This window comes from Protopterus annectens, chromosome 4.part0, assembly GCF_019279795.1.
Source record: "Protopterus annectens isolate FY-2018-M chromosome 4.part0, PAN1.0, whole genome shotgun sequence".
Taxonomy (NCBI): Eukaryota; Metazoa; Chordata; order Ceratodontiformes; family Protopteridae; genus Protopterus; species Protopterus annectens.
In genome coordinates this window covers 518,973,483-519,000,203 of record NC_056733.1, presented here as the reverse complement: position 1 = coordinate 519,000,203, position 26,721 = coordinate 518,973,483, and the positions used below count along the sequence as shown (strand labels likewise).

At 44.8% G+C, this 26,721-nt stretch overlaps 1 protein-coding gene across 1 annotated transcript in view; it reads left to right on the top strand.

The window, feature by feature from the left end:
• Positions 1–26,721, top strand: part of DDX54 (DEAD-box helicase 54) — an 841,349-nt gene that overhangs the window by 751,764 nt on the left and 62,864 nt on the right. Inside the window, 2 exon segments of the mRNA XM_044068440.1 lie at positions 1,571–1,592; positions 1,705–1,809. Coding sequence (XP_043924375.1) covers positions 1,571–1,592; positions 1,705–1,809 — 127 coding nt within the window.

The following is a 26,721-nucleotide window of genomic DNA, read 5'->3' as shown; positions in this document are numbered from 1 at the left end:
CGTGTGTGCGTGTGTGCGTGTGTGTGTGTGTGTGTGTGTGTGTGTGTGTGTGTGTGTGTGTGTGTGTGTGTGTGTGTGTGTCTGTGACTAAGATCTTCCTACATTCTTGCAGAACGTCCCTTATTTTGGCTCTTATTTCTGGGTATATTCCTTTAAAGTATTTATTTCCTAACTGGTAAATTATAGAGAACTGCAGTAAGTCAGTAATGTCAGTTGTATTTAATTATGTCATTGCATTGGTTTTCCAAAGCTGACATAGAATGTTAAATTTGCATGTGGCCGCTGGTGAGATGAAGTGACTGGCGATGCACTGTGAGCTTTTAAGCAAGGTGCTTTGAGATCAGAATGAGCAGAGTTCCATTTTACTTTGTTGTTTGTCATCTGTTCAGAAGATTTACATAATTTTGTACTCCTGATCTTTGTCATTCATTGTATTATTTTGGCTGTAGCACATGATTTATACACGGGTGCTGTTTCAGATTTGCACATTAACTTTTACCTCACAAGACATCTACAACAACTGGAGAGGCCACAGAAATACCTCACAAAGAGGATTACTGGCCTCAAACAGATGCCCTACGCAGACCGTCTCAAAAAACTCCAGCTTTACTCTGTCGCATATCGCCTACTCAGAGGCGGTCTCTGCCTAACATACAAAGCTATGTCAAACCCAGAGCTGTTGGACATGCTCCACGTAAAGAAATCCCAATCTCTGAGCTACATGCTCTAGGGACATAAACCTTGTCACCACAATAAACAGAACATGCTGGAGGGATAGATTCCTGTCTCAGAGACTTCCCATACTCTGGAACAAACTACCTATCTATATCAAACAAAGCTCCTCATTAGCACTCTTCAAGAAAAATCTTGATTGGATGGGAGATGGGAAATTCACCCCGGGGATCACTTCTGTGGCTCTGCTTGACAGGGACACAGGAAAATCATTTTCTTGGGTGGCAAAAGCCAGGGTACCATTTGGCTAAGCTTATATAGGCTCTAGGGCCAATAGCTTAGTACCTACCTATGAACCTATAAGTATATCATCAAAATATTTGTATTATCGTTTTTATTGCACATAGTTAAGATAGTCATTTTTATCTCTGAGAACATTTTACTTTCTTGCTGTAAGGGTAATCATTCATAGCCAACTACTTCAGTTGGGTCCTCAGTTTGTTTTTCACTTGGTTTACCATACAGAGGGGTAAATCTGCGTCTCACTGCCTATTACCCTCAAAAATGGTGTAGCTAAGAATACTTTGTGTACTCATCTGAATGCAGCTGTTTTTCTAAGCATCTCTCGCAAGCATTATCATAAAGAGAACCCATAACATATAAAAAACATCAAAAGTAATATCTGCAGTACAGCTCTGAGTTCTCTTTATGATAATGCTTGTTAGAAATGTTTAGGTCTGTTTTCACTGTGAGTCTTTTATTTGTAAAATAGGTGCCAATGTTTTTGCTATAAAATCTGAAAGAAGAGTTTCAAATTAAATTCATATGCTTGTGATCACTGCAAAAATAATGTGCACATTTACATATTTGAAAAGTGTTTAATGGTGATTGTAGAGAGATAGCCAAGTAATGGAATATTGGTATGACTGGGGAGAGCCTGTCCATTATCCGACTCTGGTTACTAATGAAACCTGTTTTTTTCTACAACATCCACATGGAATTTTATTCCTTGTTTGTATTGTGTTTTCTTAGGGATCGTAAGAGGAAGAGGTTTGTTCATGACAGGGGGACAGAGACAACAAAGAAGGTGAAGACTGAAAGTGGCTTGTACATTAATCGATCATACAAGAAAAACCTGTATCCTTTGGAGCCATGTTCTCTGCTTATTCATCTGCTTTGTAAGTGGCTAATGTTACCAAGATGTTTTATTTTCAAAAGTGGACAACTCCGCAAGAGGGCTAAAACCCTGTGTGTGACTGACTTTTAACATGGGGAAGCTTATGAATCACAGCAGAGTTGAGCTTAAAATCTAGAACAGTGGCAGGAAGGATGTAGAGAAAAAATGACATTCTATCTTTGTTGGCATTATTCGTCTATCGTCACACCTGCTGAGATTCTCATAGCTGACCGTATAGGTTTTCTTTACTAGCTTACTAGCTTATTCTTAGGATTTACTATTCTATTGTCTCTGGTTTCACACATTTCAGAATTTTCTCTGGTTCTCCCATTTGAGGACCTCTGCACCTACTGGCCGATTCTTTGACATCTTGTGCTGTCTTAGGAGGGCAGGATCCACTCGTGTGCCACCCAACTCTCTTCTGCAGCTCCTATAGTCGGATTTTAATATTAATGCTCGTCAAGGAGATGTTTCCGTGTTGGAAACATTTGCTGAAATCTTGGATTGGTCACTAGTCTACAAGGTAGGATTCAAACCAGCCCTGTTTTATACTCCCTAGAAGCAGAGTAGAATGTAAAGCATTGCTATAAATGACCGCTCTTCAACCTTGCCTCTAGCAGGAGAAGAGGGGAAAAATTGAAGGCTTGAATGCTACCCTAGTTATTAACAAAATGACATCCCTGAAGGATGCAGGTACTGCCTGGAGAGTCCTTGATGCCACCCTGGACCACTGCTTTGAGGAGGTAAGGGGTTATAGGCTTACCATCTGTCACATTCTTCTCCCAAGTCCTGATTACTTGTGGGTTGAGTTTGTTGCCCTTTATCACCATTGCAGACATTTTTGCTGCAGCCACTTATTTGTCTTTAGACACACCTACCAAATGTTATTGTTTGGCAGATTTTCTCTGGTACATCTGCTTTAAGACTCATCCTTCGGAGCCTTTTTTAATGGGTATTTTCTGGGTTCTACTGCCCTAGGGAGTTTTACTTTATGGGATCCAACAAGTCATTGATCCTTTAAGCAGAGTCCTCAATCTTAGATACAACAGAGACTGAACATGTCAGTAGATCTTTGAGTGGTACTGTCCTCATAGGGTCATAGATATCCTCCATCTGTCCCTCTATGCTTGGACATACCTTCCATTTTGTTGCCTGTATGTTGGCCTGTATTTGTCATATTCATGTTTTATTAATTGCAAAAACTATTTCTGTTACTGGTTACAGGCAAGCTGACATTCTAGGAACATGTTGCATGACTTATAGTAAACACTGGCAAAGAAGCCAAGCATGGGAACTTGCAGGAAAGAAAAGTGTGGAGCTTGAGTGGAAGGAAGAGTAGACCCAATCACATACAAGGGAGAAAGGTTCCCTCACCTCACAAATTAAGGAATACAGTAAGAATGAATTCATTTTTTATGGCTTGTTATTCACTCATGAGCTGTCATAGAGCTGCTGCACTGTTTGACAACAGCACTGTCCTCTGGACCAAGGTCAAAAGCATTTGTAAAATAGCAATTTCTGCTTTAAGTGCAGAAGTTAGTGTCTCCAACAAGTAACAGCTACTCATTGGTCACAGTCACTGAACTACAATTTTCGCTTTGTGAGATCATGAATGTAAGGAAAGTAAGAGGATCCTGTGGTGAATATTAATGCTCGTATTGACCACCACTGCATTAACGTAAGCTACATGGGTTATATCCTGCATAAGATACAACAGCCGATCAGCTCCCAAAGTTGCAGGGCACCTTCAGCACACCCAGATTTATTAGGCCGAATGAACTGAGCTGATTAAAAGGCAGGTTTGGATGCCAAACTCTTCAGTGGTTTCCCGCTGCCAAAGACCGTGCTCCTCTGTAGGCTTTCAAGGACTGAGAGTCTGCTTGTGCCATTCCATTGTTGGACATGTAAGTTCCCTTTGGGGAAAAAACTTCCATATATTTTCTTTTTGTTACCTTCCTTTTTAGGAAAGTATATTTTAAGCTAAGAATGTGTTTTAATTGAATAAGACACAGTTTTACTGTACTTTTAAACATGAGCAAACTTTGTGTCTGACGGTTTAATTTTGTTTACATTCTAAAACTTTTTTTGTGGAGAAACTGCATTTAAGTTACTTTTTTGGGGCTGATAAATGTGCATTAGAGTGCTACTGTGCTTTAACTGGAAAAGTTGCTTTTAATAGCATTTTAAATTTTACTGGCTTGTGCTTCTTTGTTGCCACAGGAAAGAAGCACCATTTTCAGCTTGAACAAACTACCAGTCCCGTGATTGATCCTTCTTCCAGCCACAAAAAGAAAGTTAATTAAGCAACCTTTGCCACCACAGCAGGCCAGTAATTTGTCTCAGCCACACATGGGTGACTGCTGTGGCCAAAGCAGATGTCCTTCAAGGATGCATCTGCAGTCCTTACAAATGGGTTGTCCTGTCGTCAGGCAGCCCTTCGGTCGGCCGGATTCCAAAGTCTGGGTCTGGCCTCGGCTGATGTCGCACTTCACCCGACGTCATAGCTGCAGTTATTCGGGTATAAAGGTATCAGCCGACGCCAACTTCCTCAGTCTTTCTTGCCGCGTGGCACCCGAAGCAGAAGCTGTTCGCAAGTGCCGGTCGGTCAGAACCAGAGATTACTACTACCGAAGACTTCAAAAAAGCTACCGAAGACTTCAAAAAAGCTAAGTACCCCGTTGGGGACTCTTTCTTGCCTCAGCCGATGTCAGAAAAAGTGAATAACTGTTTAACTTGTGGGAAACAAATACCTCATAAAGATTTCCACTCTTACTGCTTACCTTGTCTAGGCCCAGACCACGACGTAGCAGCTTGTCTAGCCTGTGCTTCTTTCAACCGGCGGACGCTTAGACGCCGGTCGGAATTTGCAGAGCAGTTTTTCGGCCCCGATTTTGCTTACATTATGCCGTCGGATACTCCGACTACGCAAATATCTAAAAAACGCAAGGAAAAGGACCGACACTCGCGGTCCGCGGTTTCGGCCGAAACCGCGGTTAAGCCAACCGCGAGTGTCTCGGTTTCGGCTGAAACCGAGTCCACGGTTCTTCCTTCGGCCGAAAGCGTTCCACCTACCGAGGCCTCATCCAGCATGGTGGAATCTGCTTCTGAAATACCACCTGCTCTTGCAGGTTCACAGGATTTATCTGATACTATCCCTTTGGATATTTCTACTCCTGCACGTGGAGCTGCTAGGCCACCTGCATCCATGTCAATTAAGGCCTTTGCCAGGGCTAAAGCAGCAAAATCTACCAAAACTGTGCCTGCTAAGCCCCCCTCCCACAGGCCTAGCTCTAGTACACGAATGCTTAGTCTTGCAGAGGATCTCATTTCTTTGATCCGGGGATCCCAACCTCACCCAGACAGGGCCTCTCACCCACCTCCAGAGAAGAGGCCTAGAGCAGAGCCCCCTGAGCCAGTTTCTACAGATGACTCCTCTGATGAATCAGATAATTCTAACCCTCCAGAGGGCCCTTTTTCTCCTTATGAGGACTCTGATGCAGAAGAGTCCATTCCTTCTGCCTCTCCGCCTGAGGAATTTTCCTTTGGGGAAACCTTGCATGCTATGAGGGAACAATTTCAATGGTAGGGCCAGGATTTTTCAGACTCTAGGAAAAGGCTTAGAACCTTTCTGCATTTGCCACAGCATAGGCCTTTAGCCATTCCTCCAGTACTTACTGTTGTGGATGATGCATTTAATGATGCTTGTACTGCTCCTGATTCTCTTCCTCCGGCCCCTGCTAAGCCTGATAGGTACTACAGGGTTCCGGACACACATTATCATTTATATAAGGCTCCTCTTGCAGATCCCGAAACTATCTCCCAGGGACCCAAGGCTGTAGCAGCTACCTCTGCCAAAAAAACCCTCCCCTCTGAAAGGGAATCTAGGGCCTTAGAGAGATGGGGTAAAAAAGTTTACACTTCTGCTACTCTTTCAGCTAGAGCCTTGAACTGTCAATTCCACATGATTCAGTATCAGGAATTTATGTTAGACCAGTTAACTAAAAATCTGTCCTCGGATGAACCATTAGACAAAAAATCTGTTCAGGAAATGGTACATAACATTCAGCAGGTCAGTAATCATTCTTTAAAATGCGGCTATGATGCACTGGAGGCTTCCTTTAGATCAGCCATGACTGGTACAGTGATCAGAAGACATGCATGGTTAAAAGAACAGTCCTTACAAGACCATGTCAAATCAAAGCTCCTAGATGCTCCGATGGATAAGCTCAATTTGTTTGGCTCCCCTGCACAACAGGTGCTCAAGAAGGTGGAAGAGAAGGCGAAATCTGTCCAGACAGTCGAGGATTTCTTGCAGGTCCAGCCTCCAAGGTTTAGCAGGAACTGGCCTTCCAAGAATTGGTCCTTTCCAGACACCCCCAGAGCTCAGAGAGGCAGGAATAGGCGCTCGAGGCAGGGGTCAATCCAGAGGTGCCTACAGGGGACGTCAGTGGCAGGCTAACAACCAGCGAGGTACAGCCACAGATCCAGCCACCACCACAGGACAATCACAGTGACTTGGCTCTGGCACCGCCTACTAGGGAACAACTAGAAGCACCCTTAGGCGGGAAGCTAGCCTTATTTTCAGTAAACTGGCATTACATCACAGGAGACAAATGGATTTTACATACAATAGACCAAGGTTACAGGTTTCACTTCCATACTCTACCAAGGAAGAGAGGAATGCCAAACCTACCTCCAAATCAGAAAACAGAAGCTCTAAAACAAATAACTCACTTACTAAGGATGAGAGCTGTAGAAAGGGTACCATCTATGGAACAAGGACAAGGATTTTACTCCAGACTCTTCTTGGTACCAAGAAAAGAAAACCAATGGAGACCTATTCTCGACCTGTCCGCTTTAAACACATACCTCATTGTACCAAAATTCAAAATGCTGACCTTACAGCAACTTCTTCCCATGCTGGGCAAGGAGTCTTGGCTGGTAACTCTAGATCTCAAGGAGGCATACCTGCACGTCCCCATACGACCAAATTGCAGAAGATACCTCAGATTTCTTGCAGGATCAGAGCATTATCAATTCTCAGCATTGCCCTTTGGCTTATCTACTGCGCCCAGAGTATTCACGAAATGCCTGGCATCAGTAATTGCTCATTGCAGGCTTCAGGGAATTCAAATATACCTTTACCTGGACGACTGCCTGTTACAAGCGGACAACAAAAACAAACTAACAAAGGACTTGGAAAGGGTCATTCATCTTCTGCAAACCCTGGGATACACAGTCAATATAAAAAAGTCAAGGCTGATACCATCCCAAAGGATAACCTTTTTGGGTGCAGAGCTGGACACATCAAAGCAGATGGCATTCCTAACAGTAGAAAAACAGGAGCAACTCCCTCTCTACTTCATGGCATTAACAAAGCAGAACCAGCTAACAGCAATAAAAGTCCTGCAAGCCCTGGGTTACATGGCATCCTGCATAATATTGATTCCACATGCCAGACTACACATGAGAAAACTACAGTGGTACCTGAGGAATTTATGGTCTCAGCACAAGCACAGCCTAGAAACACAAATTCCAATAATTCCATGCCTGAAGCAAGAATTCCACTGGTGGGCTCAGGCCTGTCAATCAAACAAAGGGCTGCCCTTCCACAGCACTCAACCAAGCCAGACCATCACAACGGACGCCTCAGACCTCGGTTGGGGGGCGCACATGCTGGACAAGTGCATACAAGGCTTATGGACTCCAGACCAGCTGCACCTACACATAAATCAAAAAGAAATGCTGGCAGTAAAACTGGCAATCCAGAGATTCAGACCATTCCTTCAACAGGGTCAACTGTTGATAAGGACGGACAACACCACAGTTATGTGGTACATCAACAAGCAGGGAGGCACACATTCATACCCTTTATGCCGGATGGCAATGGACCTATGGAACGTGGCCCTGAGCTTCAACATTCAGTTACAAGCAATTTTTGTGCCAGGAAAAGAAAATATTCTAGCAGACATCCTAAGCAGGACTACCACGGATGCCCACGAATGGATGCTGCATCCGGACATCTTCAAAACCATCACAGGAAAATGGGGACTACCAGAAATAGACTTATTTGCATCCCCACACAATCACCAACTGAAGAAATTCTGCACGAGGACGTACCACCCCCTTGCTTGGAAAGTGGACTCCCTATCTTTCAGTTGGAAAAACCTGACAGCATATGCATTCCCACCTCTTCCTTTGATGCACAAGGTGCTACTGAAGATCAAAGAAGACCGTCCAAGGATCATCCTGATAGCTCCAGACTGGCCAAGACAATATTGGTACCCATTACTGAGGAGTATGTCTCGGGAACAAACATGGCCTCTGCCCCTAGTTCCCTTGCTGCTAACACAGAACAACTTCAAAACCCTGCATCCAAACCTGAAAACACTGCAGCTGGCTGCCTGGAACATTGCTTAAGAACAAATAAACCAGAATTATCTCAAAGGGTTAAAGACATTATCTTGGAGGCTCGCAGACCCTCAACAAGAAAAAAATATTCAGCAAAATGGAAAAGATATCTTATTTGGAGTACTGCAAAAGGAGAAAATGTGTCACTGGTGAACATAGCTAACATCCTGGAATACTTGGCAGAGCTCTTCCACAATGGCCTGTCCTATTCTTCCATTAAGATTCATGCATCAGCAATTTCAGCAGAATACAACTTGGATCCTCCAGTCTTCTCACATCCTCTGCTCAGGCAGTTTCTGAGAGGAATTAAAAATGTAAAACCACCAAGAAAGCCACCATTGCCAGCATGGGACTTGAACTTTGTACTAGAAAAATTGACACTACATCCTTTCGAGCCAGCAGCAACAGCAGAATTACAGTACTTATCATGGAAAACTGCTTTCCTGCTTGCAATCACTTCAGCACGAAGGGTTTCTGAACTACAGGCATTAATGGCAGTACAGCCCTTCCTGTTTTTCCATCAAGATAGAGTGTCCATGAGAACTAATCCTACTTTTATGCCAAAGGTGGTCTACAGGGTATCTTTGAACCAAGCTATCCACCTGCCTACATTCTTCCCCAACCCACAGAACAGGGGAGAAAGACCGTTGCATACCTTGGATGTACATAGACAATTACGCTACTACCTGGACAGGACCAAGAATAATAGAAAGACTGACCAGCTGCTGGTAGCATATGCAACAGGAATGGAAGGAAAAGCAATTTCGAAACAGACTATCTCTAAGTGGATAGGAAATTGCATTAGATTTTGTTACTCTTACCATGGAAAGAAAACTCCAGAAGACATCAGACCTCACTCTACAAGGGCTACAGCCACTACCACAGCCTTTTACGAGGAGTGGCTACCAAAGACATTTTAGAGGCTGCTACTTGGAGCTCCGTGCATACATTTGCCAAGCATTATAATTTACCCTTATACTCCAGATCCCGAGCAGGTTTTGCCACTGCTGTTTTGCAAGGGATCTTAACTAAACCATAATCTAATTACTCCTCCTCCCCCAGTTTGGCTATGGTATTCTACCCATTTGTAAGGACTGCAGATGCATCCTTGAAGGACATAGTACAGTTTTGTACCTACCATAAATGTAGATGTCCGATAGGCATGCATCTGCAGTCAGGATTACCCTCCCTCCTTCCCCTCTGAGGTACTCCTAGGGTATTTACCCCTCATTTAGCTAGCTGGGGGAATCTATTATGGTGTATTTGTTTGTATATATGTATATACATGTTTATTTTTATTTTGCTCTCTCTTATTTGGAAACGTTTGCAATTATCCAAATTTGCCTTCCTAGAGGGCACCTGACATCTGGGGCAAGAAACACTGAGGAAGATGGCGTTGGCTGATACCTTTATACCCGAATAACTGCAGCTATGACGTCGGGTGACCCGAATAACTGCAGCTATGACGTCGGGTGAAATGCGACATCAGCCGAGGCCAGACCCAGACTTTGGAATCCGGCCGACCGAAGGGCTGCCTGACGACAGGACAACCCATTTGTAAGGACTGCAGATGCATGCCTATCGGACATCTACATTTATGGTAGGTACAAAACTGTACTTTCCTCAGGCCACTCATCTTTTTTCCCAGGATTCCTCTGATGTTGTTTATGTAGCCACTACTGACTTGGGGGTTAGCCATGTCCTTTTACAGCTTTTGGTGTCCCCTCAGTGGGCAAGGGAGAGCCACTCTTGACCATCATGGGAGAAGGGGACAGGGCAAGTGCCTTTGCTTAGCCAAAATGTTGTGTCCATCCATGTAAAATCTGTTACTGATGTTAATAATCTTAATTGTTCCATCTTTCCTGTCAAACAGAAGCAGATAAGTCAGCATTTCTCATATCCTGCATCATAGGACAGAGGTAGTTAATTAAGTCTGTCTCAGGGTCTTGAACAGGCTATTGACACTTGTTATCATGTGGTTTCTTGTGAAAGAAAAAGGATTCCTGTTTTCTGAAGATATATAAGCAGTTGAATCTGGGGAGGAATGTGATGTGACATGCAGGTTTTTCCCACTGGATTCCTGATTCAGACTCCAAGAAAAACATGTTATCTGAATCTCTTTGTCAGGAATTCTTTCTCTGAAACTGTTTCCAGAAAGTACCAATGTTTTCAGTGGGAGAACACAGAGGTTTATCAGTCCCTCACAAATACTATGAGCTGTTAACTGTAATTCCCAGAATGTCTTCCCATCCCCCCCTCTGTTAGTATTGGAGGATATTTTTGTTACAGCCTGTGTTACCAGATAGAATTTACAAAGATCCTCAGGCTTTCACATTTTTATACAGTTATCCCAAACAGACCCAGCAGCAGTAATGTTGTTAATCCAGATGCTGCCAAGCATTTTGTTAATTCTAATCCTTCTCCTTTTGACAAGGATGATAAAGTTGTTCTTGTTTGTCTTTCGGCTTTTCACGGTTAGGGGTCACCACAGCGGAACTCCGGTCCGCTAATGATTGGCAGTTGATTTTTTAATGAACGCCGAGGTGCCAGCTCGATGTCCAACCTTCAGTGAAGGCACACCCATTTACCCATGTCTTTCGAACGCCCATCCAACCACGGGGAGTACATGCAGACTCCACACAGAAGGCACTCCCCACACTCCAGCCGAGAATCGAACAGGAAAACATCTTGCTGTGAGGCAACAATGCTACCTCTGTACCACCGCAGATGAAACATGACAAGGATGATAAAGTAAGTAAGACATTTGGAGAAAAGTCTGCAACTTTAATTTTTAGACTTTTGAATTGTCAGGCCACTATGCTGAAGTTTATTCTGATTGTGAAAGTATGAGGAATGTCGTCTGCTGTGTGGAAAAATCTACTTTGTGTGGTTTAATTCCTTCAGTTTCTCAGATCAGTACTCCTTGTTCAAAGTGTGTACAATACATCTAGGCTGTTGCCATTGGTACTGTTTTAAAGATTTGCCTGGCTGCATTCTCAGAACCTCTAGAAGATTAAAAAAAATGAGATTTTAAATTCGCCTTTGGATAGAGATTCAGTTTTTGGACCCTCTGCTGCAGAGGTTATCGAAAACATGAGAGAGGTAAGCTGATAGAGTGAATCTCTCAGATTTTCAGCCCTTCTTCTCCAAGTTTTCCAAGGAATTTTCTGTACCATTCACTGATTCGCCAAGAAACAAAATAAATAATCTGAGCAAAATGCTGGTTACCAGACTTTTTAAAAACAGTTGCTGGGAGGTTCCAGAACAGAGAATCAAATAAGACTGAATGACTATGTAAGGGATGTTGTCCCCCCTCCCACCCTTTCAATTCTTTATCCCATCCAGAAAGTCTGAATCTGTATTTATTGATTTGGCAACAGATTGTTTTGCACAAATGGTTTGTGTAGCTGACTCAGGAAGGTTACAGATAGCAATCAAAAGAAATTCCTCCATTTCAGGGGGTTATTCCTCATCCACCAGACCAGACCCCTCTGTTACCTCCTGTCCTACAGCACATGCTGTCTCTGAGGTAGTAAAAACAGTTCCTCCTTCCCAGTTTGGAAAAGGTTTTTATTCAAGAATGTTTTTGTGCCAAAGAAAGAAGAGGTCTGGAGACCATGTCTAGCTAAACCTTTCTTTCTTAAAACAGGATGTGATTATGCCCATGTTCCAAATGCATTCACTTCACAACCTGTTAACCCCTTCTTCCCCTGTTGAGTTTTTTTGGAAACATTAGATTTAAAAGATGTTTATCACACTCCATTTCATCCATACTTCAGATGTTTTAGATTTTGTCTATCTGGATCACATTAGTAGTTCTCTGCCTTATCCTTTGTGTGAAAAACTAAAAGCCTGCCAGCCCGGCTAGATAGAATTTTGTAAATAATTATATGTCATTGTAAATATTAATAAAATCCACAGGCTGTTTCATAAATGTAAAGAAAACTGTTTTAAATGTTGAACTTCAAAAACGTAACCATAGTGTACTCTGCTGGAAGAAAGCTGATAAAGTAAAGCATTTTATGACTGATCTCAAAGCCTGGAAATAAAATGTCTGGACTAAGGAATTTCTTCTGTTGTTTTGAGACCAGAGTTAGTTGCTAGATTTTACATGTATAATATATTTTATTGATGTGGTTTCCTGGCCCATGTGTAAGATCAAAGAACTGTTAAAACTCTGACTTTCTGTTAGCCTGCGAAATTAAATCAGAAGTGTCAAGAATGATGTAATCTAAAATGAGTTAGCAGTGATGTATTATCATTTTAAGACTTTTTCAGAGAGAGAGAGAGAATTAGAGCATTTTGGATTTTGTCTGAACCTGAACACATCAAATCACCAGTACTCTGCCTTTGCTCTGTATGTATGTAAGTAGGATCTTAGACATTAGTGTTTCTCCTCAAAATAGATAGAAAACAGTAAGTTTAGTCTAGCTGTTTTCTATATTTGTCAGACTATTCTACAGTATTATTTTAAGCATTTTCCTGTGATCTCTGAACTCTTGACTAGCACTGTGTTGAATTGAGGAGATTTGTCTTGTGTTTTTATTTATTGTTATATATTTTCAAACCTTTCAACTGTGGCTGTTTTTGTGTAGAGATAATTTAAGCTCGAGAGTACATTGCATGTATATAGTGATATTGTACTAAGCCACTCTAATAAGCCTTAAAATGTCTAGTCACACTTAGTATATGGATGATATTGCACAGTAAAATTGGACACCCTTTGGGGAGGGCCTTAGAGTAGCTGACAAGTAGGGGTCCTGGTGACAGTGATTTCTACCTGATAGTCTGGAGAGAAGGGAGCATAGCTGGAGAGCATGTGCCAGCCTTCCCCAGGAGTGTCTGTTAGTTTGTATACAACTCGTATATCAAAGTGTGTGTGTTTGTGTGGGTGTGACAGCTACATGGGCAGGGACAGGAAGCACTGTTTGGACAGACAGAGTGCTAGTAGGACTTGGCTTGGGACCCTGGCTAAGGACCCCACTCTATAGTTGTGCCAGTGGGGAGTCTTATTGGGGATCTGGAGAGAAAGGGAGAAACCAGCCCCAGACTGACTGTAATCTCTGTGTGCTCTTAAGGGAAGGTGTACTTGTTATCCTTCCCAATGTGCATGCCCCTCACTGGTGCTAGTGGTGAGGATTGATGCTCCTTTATTACTGGGCCAGTGCATGGGTGTCACATATTAATTGGTTGGCAGTGGTGGGATATCCACACCACATATTAATCGGTTGGCAATTGGCTTGTAGTGGTGTGGATAGTGGATTCCTGTAGCTTGTGTACAGTGATCACTGAATGTGTTTTTGTACTCTAAATCAGCCACACAGTGAATATTCAGAGTGCAGATCACATTTGTTTTATTTATGTTTTGTTATCTTAGTCAGTAAGAGCAGGCAAGCATGTCAGCAGAGGAGTATGGCAAGCTGACAGGGAGCCAGTTGACAGAGATGTGCCAGGCTAAAGGACTGGTGCATGGAAACCTGACTAAGGCACGCATGATTGCAGCTTTGGCCACAGCTGCATCAGAAAACAACAGTCAGGAGGACAATCAAACTGTTCATTGTAGGTGTACAACACTCAGAGAATGGACAGCTCAACCTTTCTGCAGAGGACTTAGAAATCCATCTGGGGCTAAAGAGACTTGTGTTGGAGGCCAGGCTTTTGGAAACAGAAACAACAGAGAGACTGAGATGTCTACAGGCTGAGGAATATGAGAAACTGCTATGCCTGGAAGCTGAGGAGGGGCAGAGGCAGCACGAAAAGGGGATGCTGACTCTTTTCCAGAGTCATGGAGGTAATGGGAGGGGAGTAACTGGACCCCAGAAGCACAAAAGGTCAGGAAATTTCTTCCGCAGTTTACAGAGGGGGATAATTTTGATAGTTTCATTCATATGTTTGAGAGGGTATGTAAACAGTTGAGAGGGTATGTAAACAGTATGATGTTGACCAAAGGCTCTGGGTATGGTTCCTGAACGCCTTACTACATGGTAAAGCTGTAACTGTGCTGCCTAAATTAACTGATTGTGAATTTATTTGATTATACTGCTGTTAAGAATTGTTTGCTGGAATTGTTTAAGCTAACACCTGAAACTTATAGGAAAAAAATTTATGAGCATAGATGCAAGGCAGATGAGTGTGTGTGAATATGTTGCTGAACTGAGCACTTATTTTCATAGGTGGGTGAGTGGATGTCAGGTTACCACTTTTGAAGGGTTGGCAGACCTTTTGGTGAGGGAACAAGCCCTTAGCACTTTGCCTGAGGACATGAGGATCTGGTTAGCTGATAGACAATATGCTTCCTCTTATGAATTGAGCAAGAAGAGAGACTTATACCTAGCAAGCAGGGCATCCCTGCACAGGAAAAGGAACCCACAGTACTGCTCGTGCATCTAAAGGAGCTCACGGTGGGCTGCCCAGACTGCCCCAACAGAATCTGCCAGTAGCAGAGGAACCCACTAGTCTAGGTACACGTCCAGGACCTAGGGTTAAATGTTTTGAATGCAGCTAGTTGGGCAATTTCCATGGAGGCAAGGTGGGGAACAAAAGGTGAGGAAGCCAGTAAGTGGGAAAGACAAAATGCCAGTAGTAGCTTGTCTTGAGACAACAGGGGTGCTAAACTAACATCCTGCAGATGTCCTGATAGGGAAGCATTTTGATGAGACAGTACCTTGTGTTTATGCATTTATACACAGTCGGGCTAGGAGACAAGCATGTGGGCCTGGTAGCCTGGGGGGAGACCCAGTCAGACCACATGCTTGCAGGCAGGACTGGTGAGGTGGTTACTTCAGGGAGGGAGCTACCCTGTAGCAGTGAGACTGAAGGTGGACTGCAGCTGCTTGTGGCTTGTCCCTTGGACAGAGTGACTGCAAAGGTAGAGGTGAGTAGTAGTACCCAGGCTTGACAGTGAGGCACCGCTGTCAGAGGATGCCAGACTTCCTGTGGAAGGGGAGCTTGGAAGGGTTACAAAGAGAGAGTTGAGACAGGCTCTGCTCTTGGACCCTACATTACAAGGCTTGAGCCAGGTAGCTAGTGAGGCACCAGATTCTCAAGGGAAGGGGGGAATTTTTATACTGGGACAGAGGGTTGCTGTAGAGAAAGTGGACCCCTGAGGGAGGGCTAGAAGGTGAGAGAATACAGCAGTTGGTAGTGCTTAGAGCCTGCCATCTGGCGCTTCTAGCCATAGCCCATGATATTCCCTTTGCAGGTCATATGGGCATAAAATGTACCATGAAACATATGCTAAACTTCTATTGGCCTGGAATTTCCAGAGATGTAACCACGGTACTGCAGTACCTGTGAGCAGTGCCGAAAAGTAGGCAATGCAGCCATTTCAGAGGGGTAGCTATGGATATTGTAAGGCCTCTGAGTACCCCAAGTTCCACAGGGAAAAGTATATCCTAGTGATAGTAGATTATGCTACAAGATACCCTGAGGCAGTGGCTTTGTCCTCCATTGAGGCAGAAAAGGTGGCAAATGCTTTGTTAGAGATTTTCAGCAGGGTAGATTTCCCAAAAGAAATACTGACTGATAGGGGTGCCAATTTCATGTCAGACCTGCTGACTTGTCTGTGGAAGTACTGTTGGGTGAAGCACCTGAAGACCCCACCCCCACCACCCCCAGACTAATGGTCTTGTTGAGAGGTTAAACTCTACAATCAAGTCCATGCTACACGCATTTACAGACTAATTTAAGAGGGAGTGGGACAAATATTTGCCCCATCTTTTGTTTGCTTACAGAGAGGTTCTCCAGGAATCCACAGTTTTTTCACCCTTTGAATTGTATGGGCGTAGGGTGAGGGGAGCTCCAAATTTAATTTGAGATGAGTGGGAATGAGAGTATGAATGTCACAAGGAGTCTGTTGTGGCATATGTCCTAAACCTCAGGACAAGGCTCAGCGAACTCATGGGCTTGGCCCAGGAGAACCTGGCAGAAGCTCAAATGCAGAAAAAGGTATGGTATGACAGGAATGCTTGAGCTAGAGAGTATGCTGTAGGGCAGCAGGTAATGGTTCTCATTCCTGTCAGACACAACAAGCTGCAAGCAGCCTGAGGGGAGACCCTACAAGGTGGTAAGAAAGGTTAGTGATGTTGACTACATAGTAGAACTGCTAGGCAGGAGGCAGCGGCACAAATTGTACCATGTTGACATGATGAAACTGTACCGTAATAGGGAGGCCCTTGTGCTGAGTATTTGCAGTGTATTGCAGGTGGAGTCTGAGGGAGATCTGGTGACTGATCTCCTCAGCGAGGCTCGGACTGTCACTTCAGTGGAAGGGGTAGCAGTGTTGCAGCAGCTATCACCTATCCAGGTTCGAAAAATCTGAGCAGTGTTACAGGAGTGGGAACATGTTCACTGGGAAACCAGGGTGCACCCACCTGGTGCAGCACCAGGTGGATACAGGACCCCAAAGGCCTGTTGCGCAGGCCCCTTATAGGGTGCCTGAGAGAGTCAAACAGACTCTGAGGGAGGCGATACAGGAGATGTTGGAACTAGGGTAATTCAAGAGTCCAACACTCCCTGGGCTTCCCCAGTGATGTTGGTGCCAAAGAAGGATGGGTAGCACCAGGTTCTGTGTGGACTACAGGAAATTAGTCACACAGAGTCAGATGCTTACCCCATGCCAAGGACAGATGAAGCCCTAGAGCAGCTGGGGCTAAGTATCTTACCACCATCGATCTTACCTAGGGTTACTGACAGGTGCCCTTTTGACTCCCAGTGCTAGAGAGAGGTCAACCTTTGTGACTCCTTTTGGCTTGTATGAGTTCACAAAGGTGCCCTTTGGGATGAAAAATGCCCTGACAACTTTCCAGAGGCTGGTAGATCATATCCAAGCAGGAGGGTTTGCCCTTGCTTTCCTAGATGATATTGCCATCTACAGCCATTCCTGGCAAGCGCACCTTCAACATGTCAAGGAGGTGCTGGGCAGACTTAGAGGACAGGGTTCATATGTTCATAGGTAGGTACTACTCTATCGGCCCAAGGGCCTATGTAAGCCTAGCCAACAAGGTTCCCTGGCTTACGCCACCCAAGAAAGTTATTTTCTTGTGCCACTGTCGAGCAGAGACACAGATGTGATCCCCGGGGTGTATTTCCTATTTCCCATCCATCATCAAGATTTTTCTTGAAGAGTGCTAATGAAGAACTTAGCTTGACATAGATGGGTAGCCTGTTCCAGAGTATGGGAAGTGTCTGGGACAGAAATCTATCTCTCCAGCATGTCCTGTTTATTGTAGTGACAAGGTTTAGGTCCCTAGAGCGTGTAGCTCGGAGGGATTGGGATTTCTTTAGGTGTAGCATGTCCAACAGCTCTGGGTTTGACATAGCTTTATATGTTGGGCAGAGATCACCTCGGAGTAGGTGATATGCTACGGAATAAGGCTGGAGTTTTTTGAGATGGTCAGTGTAGGGCATTTGTTTGAGGCCAGTAATCCTCTTTGTGAGGTACTTCTGTGGCCTTTCCAGTTGCTGCAGATGTCTTGTGAGGTACATTCCAAAAGGGGCGTTGTACTCTATAATGGATCTAATGAGTGTTGAGTAGAGGGGAACAATGACCTCTTTTTTCCCTTGATGAGAACTCTTTTATGATGAGGTGTGCCATGTAGAAGGACTTCCTGACTACTGTGGTGATGTGATTATCAAAGGAGAGACTACTGTCCACCTGGGTCCCAAGGTCCCTTATCACACATTCGGTGTTAAGTAGATTGCTACCTATGTGGTAGTTCATGGGTACAGAGTTTTTACCAAAGGGGACGACACTGCACTTTTTGGCATTGAGCTTGAGGCCATGGCTCTGACACCAGCGAGGCCCTTCTGTAGGATGTCCACATCATTTGGGGACTCGACTATGGCTCCTACTTTGCAGTCATCTGCGAACTTCTTTAGCCAGAGACCTTCTGTGTTAGCCTGTACTTCAAGAAGTAGATACCAAACAGGAGAGGTCCCAGGACTGAACCCTGTGGTACTCCACTTGTCACTGGTTTGAGGTCAGATTTGGAGTCTGCAACTTTTACAGTGTGGGTTCTGTCAGTGAGCCAATTGGTAGCCCATCTTGTGCTGTAGGGATTTATACCTAGTTTAGTGAGTTTAGCTATAATTCCAGAATGGGGGATGGTGTCAAAAGCCTTGGCGAGGTCAAGATAGGCTGTGTGAACCACCTTACCCTCATCTACGGCTTTGGTGACTGCCTCAAAGAAGTCAATCAGGTTCAGGAGGCATGGTCTCCCTTTCGCAAACCCGAACTGGGTGGGATACAGAGTTTGGAGGTTGCCAATGTCTTTGTTTATGAGTTCCATGATGATACGTTCCATGGCCTTGCAGACCAGGCTCGTCAGGCTAATAGGTCGGTAGTTCCCGGGATCAGTGGTGGCTCTCCGTTTGTGGAGTGGGATAACTGTTGCTGTGTGCCATTCAGTGGGCACAAAGCCTGATGCAAGGTTATTATTGAACATGGTGCTTAAGTGGGGAGCCAGTTCATTCTGAATTTCATGAAAAACGCAGCCTGGGATGTTGTCATGGATGCTGTGTTTTTGGCTTTAGCGAGTACAGCTTTTACCTGTGTAGTTGTGATTACAGGGACTCTGCATTCTTCCTGTATAGATATGGGCCCTGTAGGGTGTGTGGGGGGGGGGGGGTAAAGTTAGCACTGAACCTGTCTGCCAGGATGTTGGCAATATCAGTTGGTTCTGTAATTTTCGTGCCGTTGTGCTGTAACTCAAAGCAGATCTAGGTGTTGCCATCGAGATTCTTGACATAGCTATAGAATGCTTTGTGGTTGTCCTTAGAATTAGTGGCGATTTTGTTTTCGTCTCTAGCTATGGAAGATTTTATAATGGATCTCAGCTTCTTACTGAGGCTGAGCAGGGAGCTCCTCCACTCATGGGATGTTACTCCCTTTTGCAACAGTTTCTTCCTTCTGTTGTACAGTTTGTTTATGGCAGGGGACCACCAGATTGGCTTCCTTTTTTTTGAGGATAGCATCTTGGTTCTGTTTGGGATAGCACGAAACATGCATTTGTGTAAGTGCTTATAGAGTGCATTTGTGTAGAATTCAGCAGTTGTAACTGTATTGTCTATCTGCATGGGTGTCATGAAGTTCACGACTTCTGTCTTGAGCATGAAGTTGGCTTTGGAGAAATTTTTTACAGTGGTTTCCTTAATGGGTGTGGGGGCAGGATGTGGATATCAAGGGTGATTAGCTTATGGTCAGATCGGACCAATGAGGAGTTGACTTCAGGTGTGTAACACCGGTCACTCATGTTGGTAATGACTGGGTCTAGGATATTGTTGCCCCTGGTGGGGGTGTGGATAAGTTGATCCAGGGCATTGGAGTTTATGAATTCCAGAAAGCGTTGAGATAAGGAGCTGGTACACAAGTAGTTTTCCCAGTTAATGGTGGGGTAATTGAAGTCGCCCATTATTAGGGTGTTTGGTTGAACCCTAATATTTTCCAGTACATTAAGAAAAGAGAAGTGGGAATCTTGGGGCATGGTGGGGGGATCTGTAGCAAGCTACAATTTGGATTGCAGTTTTGACCAGAGTTAGTTGCACTTTGATAACCTCAGATGCATTATGCTGAGCAACTAGCTTGGAGGTGTGGATATCCTTAATGAATATGGACACACCTCCGCCTTTGGTGTTTCGGTCCAGGTTACATGGCCGAAAAGTGTGGTATGAGTTATAGCCTGGTAGGGCAGGGGTGCTGTCTGGAGCCTTGAACCAGGTCTCAGTCATTGCACAGATGTCGATATTCTCCATTTTAAGGGTTGACCATTAAGCCCAGCAGATGTCAGGTGGGTATAGCAGAGGTCTCCTACCTGGGACACAGAGTGGGGAGTGGTAAGATCAGGCCAGAATCTGCCAAAGTGGAAGCCATTCAGGCATGGCCTGCACCTGTTACCAAAAAGCAGGTGAGGGCATTCTTAGGGACAGCAGGGTACCAAAGAAAGTACATGTCCCTAGTTAAAGTACCATAGCTGCTCCCCTGACAGACCTGACAAGGAAAAACAGGCCAGATAAGGTAGTGTGGACCCCCAGCATGTGAGCAGGCATTCCAGAAGCTTAAAGAAGCTTTGGGAGGACCCCCAGTGTTAGCCAGTCTAGATTATAGCAAAGTATTTGTTGTGCAGGTGGATGCTTCGAACCATGCGGTGGGGGCTGTACTTAGCCAGATTTCTTCAGAGGGAGAACAATACCTAGCGGTTTATCTCAGTCGTAGGCTTCAACCCAGGGAGGAATGCTATGCAGCTGTAGAAAGGGAATGTCTAGCCATAGTTTGGGCACTGCAGAAACTTTAGCCTTATTTGTATGGAAGAAAATTCACTGTAGTTACAGATCACAATCTATTAACATGGTTAAGCCAAGCCAGACAGCAAAATGCCAAGTTTCTAAGATGAAGCCTAGGGTTGCAAACTTATGATATGGCAGTGCAGCACCGCAGTGGGATTAGCAATGCCAACGCAGATAGGCTCTCAAGACAGGGAATGGGGTAAAGTATACTCCGATAGACCTAACCCTCTCAAGCAATGTTTCTCAAGGGACACTTGAAAAACTAGCTTGAGCTCTCTGGGGGGGGGGGGGGGTGAAAAACTGAAAGGCTGCCAGCCCAGCTGGATAGAATTTTGTAGATAATTATAAGTCATTGTAAATATTCATAAAATCCACAGGCTCTTTCACAAGTGTAAAGAAAACTGTGTTAAATGTTGAACTTCAAAAATGTAGCCACAGTGCACTCTGCTGGAAAAAGGCTGACAAAGTAAAGCATTTTTTGATTCTCTGATCTCAAAGCCCAGAGACAGAATCTCTGGACTATGGATTCCTTCTGTTGTTTTGAGACCAGCGTTAATTGCTAGATTTTACATGTATAATGTCTTTTATTGCTGTGGTTTCCTGGCCAGGTGCAAGATCAAAGAACTGTTAAAACTCTGAGTTTCTGTTAGCCTGGGAAATTAAATCACAAGTGTCAAGAATGATGTAATCTAAAATGTGTCTGCAGTGATGTATTAATTTAAGACATTCTCAGCAAGAGAGAATTAGAGCATTTTGGATTTTGTCTGAACCTGAACACATCATCTCACCAGACTTTGGTCTGTCCACTTCTCCAAGTGTGTTCACAAACTGTATAGCTTATATCATAGCCTATTCCAGGCTGCAGGATATCCCCAGATGTCCTTGTATTCCCATGTTGCAGTATGTTGTACTTTTGGGTTTCCTTCTCTTGCTACTCAAATGTCTGGCCAGTGTTCAAAAGCTTGCAGTCACTGCTAGGTGCATGGGACATCTTTAAGTGGCTAGGGGTACATGGGCCATAAAAGTGACGTCTGCATGCACCAGACCTCAGAACTTCTCTGTTGCCAGACGAATGTCAGCTGTTGCTGCCTTACTGGCCATCAGATCAAACATATTTAGATAAGTATATAGTTGAGAACATTTCGTTTTTTTGTAATCACAGCATGCTTCTTTGTGTTCATGTCATCCATGAAGGGCAGGTGCAAGTGCGGCCGTCAGATTCCCCATAAAGACACCCATGAACTCTGCCTCTTTTGTCTAGGGCCTACTCTCGATCACAAAGCCTGCCCCATTTACCAGGCCTTCGTCCCAAAAACCCTGCATAGCAGATTGTACACGTTGAGCATATATCTGGAGAATCAGCAGTTAAAGCCCTTAGCATTGAGTATGGAGGGGCCATCCAGTCAGCCCGTCGAGCCGCCCAAGAAAAAGGCAAAAGCTACTAGGCCTGAAGCTGTAGCTGTGCCTCTGCCACCCAACGTCCCTCCTGTGGCCGATGTCAGCCTGGAGGAATGAACGGTCGCAACAGATATGGGTACAGCGGGTACTGATATGGTAGCTGCAGAACCTAGAGTGGAAGGCACATCTTCGAAGGTCCTGCAGAAGTCTGCTTCTGATGGTGAGGGGGAATCTCGGCTTGCATCGGCCACCCAGACTGATCCCTCCCCTACCATGCTACTAACCGGCCTACAGCCCCACCCTGACCCAGACACCCACTAGGCCTTCTCTTAAGAAGGAGAAAATAAATCATACGTCTCCCCTGGCGGAAAGCCAGCCTAATTGGCTGGCCTTTATGCAGAGTCAATGCCTTCATGGGCTTAAGGCCTTCTACTGTCTTACCCTCCCCTGTGGTTCTCTCTGTGATGAACCCCAGGTGGAAATGGAGGAATCCTCTGAGTCTTCCTCAGAGGATTCACTTTCCTGTGTCTCCCAATTACCCACCCCTCTTCGCTATGCCTCCCCAGAGTAAGAATCTGAAGGAGCATTTCAGATGGGATTCATCTGAGATGACAGAAGCTCAGAAAAGAGATTACAAACTCCTTCAGATGGACTCCCCTGTCACTTCAAGTGCAATTTGGATAGCTGGATGGAAAACCGGAAATTCATCCCTGGTTTGGCACCTATGTCTCTAATGTAAACAGGTAAGCTGTAAATGGCTCATCTCCCAGACCCATGCTTACACTTATCAAGGGTATCAGAACCTGTCAGAAATTTGGGATGCATGGCTAGGCTTAAAAAGGCCCTTGTGGTCATTAGCGTAGTAAACACCTATGAACCTTCAGCTATACCTCCAGTACGGCCAGGTTTTCTTAATGCATTTAGTGCAGCTTCTCTTAACCCAGACTCTCAGCCTCCTGCACCCTGCAGGCCTGAAAGACTCTACAAAATCCCTGAGGGAGCCAAATTCTTGGTTAAGTGCCCTCCCGTGACCCAGACACTGTCTAAGCGGGCAAGGCTTCCAAACTCCTTCCATCCTCTTCCTTCCTTCTTACCGGCAGAGATAACAAGGCTATGGAACGCCTGGGAAAGAAGGTCTACACATATTCCACCTTGTCATTCAGGGCAGTAAATGATCAAACCCACATGCCCACGTGTGCCCTAGCACTGTTGGAAAAAGCCAACAAACAATTGTCTGATATTCAAGATTCTTCTGCCAAAGCTTAACTGTCTAGTCTTATTTCCCTAACCTCTCAGGTCACTAGGCACTCCATTAAGTGGAGCTGCGATGCTGCAGAAGCCTCAGCAAGTCAGCTGCATCAGCCACTGTCCTGAGAAGGTATTCCTGGCTAAGGCTACAGCCCCTACCAGATGACATCAGAGCAAACCTCTTAGATGCACCTTTAGATAACTCAGCTCTGTTTGGGACTAAAGTAGCAGACTTATTCAAAACTCTGCAGCAAAAAGGGAAGGAGTTACAAGACCTTAAGCATTTGTTTTTTTTCTCCTTTCCCCAAGTTCTATAAGAATTACCCTTCGGAAACTCAGTTTATCAGGACACATTCTGCTCCCACCCCTCCGTTTAGACCTAGGAAAACTGCCAGGAAGCAAAGTACTCCTTCCAGACCTGCCCAGACATCTACTCAGAGGTCTCAATTTCAAGACATGGCAAGTAGTCTCTGACTACCTGCCACTCTTGAACCCTTCCCCCAACTCCATCCCCTCTTATTAAGGCTCTCTCACCGTCTCCCTATGTGGAAATACATCACCACAGACAAGCAAGTTCTATCCATAATAGAAAAGGGCTATTTTATGACCTGGATCACTCCTCAGCCCCCCCAAAGAGCAGCTACCCTTCGTTCAACCAGTTCTAGACAGTCTCATTCCACAGAGTACTATTCAACCTGTCCCTCCAATAGAAAAGGGAAAAGGAATCTATTCAAGGCTCTTCCTAGTGCCAAGGAAATATGGCCCCTGGAGACTAATCCTAGATCTCTCCCACCTAACTCTCTTCTTGCAAGTACCCACTTTTCAGATGCTCACCTTGCAAACCCTTTTCCGTCTGATCTTACCTCAGGGGTTCATGGCCACCCTGGACATCAAGGGTGCTTACCTTCACATCACCATCAGGCCCAATTTCAGGAGATACCTACATTTCTCTGTGGCCTGCTCACATTATCAATTCTCAGCCTTGCCCTTCGTTCTTTCTACAGCACCGATGGTTTTCACCAAGTGCCTGTCACCAGTGGTGGCCTTCTGCTGGACCCAAGGGATTCATATTTTCCTTTACTTAGATGACCTGCTTATTCAAGAGTATTGCAAAGAATCCCTCCTTCTCCATCTTCAGACATCTCTTTCCTTCCTGCAGGCACTGGGATTCAAGATAAATTATCCAAAGTGCAACCTGACCCCCTCTCAAGATCTTGTTTTCTTGGGGTGCAGAATCTGGACGGATATCATGAAGGCCTTCCTACCTCCATAAAAGGTGGAAAACTTAAGACAGTACCTGCTCGCTGTCCTTCAGGCCACAGAATTGACTGCCAGGCAGTACCTCATTCAACTGGGGGACATGGCATCGACCATTCCCATGTTACCATTGGCAAGACTTCACATGAGAAAGCTACAGTGGTACCTAAAATCCATATGGACTCTGCACTCTCATCCTCTGGAGTTCAAGATCCCCTCTCTTACCTTGCTTCAAAAAATAGATTCAGTGGTGGTTGAATCAGGTGAGCTACAACCCAGGCCTACCTCTTCATGTCCCCCTGCCAGTGCAGGAAATGTACATTGATGCCTCAGATCTGGAGTGGGGAGCAGCCATGGGCTCCCTAAAAGTCCAGGGTACTTGCCCAGACTCCACCAAACTAGAGCATATCAGTGTCAGAGAGATGAGAGCTATTCTTTTGGCCCTGAAGGCTTTTCAGCTTATACTGAAACAAGGCTCATTGAAGTCTTCCAGGATTTGATCAGTCTGTGGGGAGTTCCTCAAGTTAGACCTGTATGCCTTCTTGCTGAACAGTCATCTAGCAAGATTCTCTTCAAGGACTCACTGCAAGAATGCCTCAATGACAGATGCTTTTTCCTTTCCTTGGACAGGAATGTTGTGCATATTTTTCAACTCTTTTCACTGATATCCAAGGTACTTCTGAATATTCAAAAGGAATCTCCCAAGATCATTGTGGTGATTTCCTTCTGGCCCAGGCAACAGTGGATGATGTTCGTGTTTCACTGTTGCAGTCATCACACTTGGGTTATCTGCCTGCAGATAGCCCTCAGTTGGCCAGAATACCAGTTTTTTAGGATTTCTGCGTCAGATGCTGTCACTTCTTCCATGACGTCAGGTTGTCAGGGGTACAAAACAGGCAGCCAATGCCATTACATCAGTCTTTTTTGCCGAGGAGGAGCCCGAAGCAGAAGCAGTTCACAAGTGCCGGTCGGCCGCTACCTGAAATTTTCATTTTCAAGTTTTAAAACCTGAAGTCTTCTAAAGCTAAGTACCCCATTGGGGATCCTTTTTTCTTGCTCTAACCGATGTCAGAAAAAGTTAACAATTGTCTTGCCTGTGGAAAGCAAATACCTCATAGAGATTTTCATTCTTACACTGTCACCTGTTTAGACCCAGACCACGATGTCCCTCACTGTCGGTTTTGTGCCTTGTTTAACACACGAACCATTCATCGTCGGGCAATCTTTGTCGCTAAATTCTTTCACTGTTGTTCTCTGTATTCCGAAATGGCTTCGATAAGCCATTTGACTACCGATCTTCTAAAAAAACGTAAAGATAAAGAACAGAGACTGCATAGGTCCAAAACTGTAGATAACGCTTCCATTAAGCTAGTCACCAGTCCGCCGGTACTCAGTGAGGTGCCTTTGCAGCCCCTGATGCCCACTTCTGCGGATTCACAGGCCTCTCCGGTATGCCGCGAGATGCTTCAACTATGGAACCTGCGGATGTCTCTACCTTGGATGGGTCCAGAGCCGCTGTGCAGGCACAGGCTTCTGAGAGTGTATTCCGACCTACCAACTGTTTGAATTAGACAGACAACTTCATTTTTAGCCAAAACTACCAAGTTTCTTAGTCCCAGAGTATGCACTACGCCTAGAAAACCAATGACTAAAGCGCATGCTCAAGCTCCCATGCCACAAAAACAAATGCTTAGAATGGCTGAAGACCTTATTACCCTAATCAGGGGAAGCCAGCCTTCCCCTGCTAAAAGACAAAGAATTGAGTTTCCCTCTGATTCTACAGATCAGGAGTCCGATGACTCAGACCCTTGTGATTATCAGGACATACCCTTATCAACTTGTGAGAATTCAGATGCAGAGGAATCCATTCCCTCTGCCTCACCTCCAGAAGATTTTTCTTTTGGTGAAACCTTCCATACTTTGAGAGCATTTCCGCTGGGAATGCCAGGACTCCAAAAAGAGACTCAGAGAATTTTTAGAGTTGCCTCAGCACAGGCCTCTAGCTATACCCCCTGTCCTGGATGTTCTAGATTATGTCTTCATGGAATTCAGTCTTACTCCAGACACTACCCCCGGCCCCTAGGAAACCTGACCAGTACTACAGAGTACCAGATTCTCACAAATTTCTCTTTAGGAATCCTACTGCGCATCCAGAGACCATTTCCAAGGGACCTAAAGGTATTAAGGCTACTACAGCCAAAAATCCTACCCCTTCAGACAGGGATTCCAGAGCTTTAGACAGATGGGATAAGAAGGTATCTACCTCTGCAACTCTT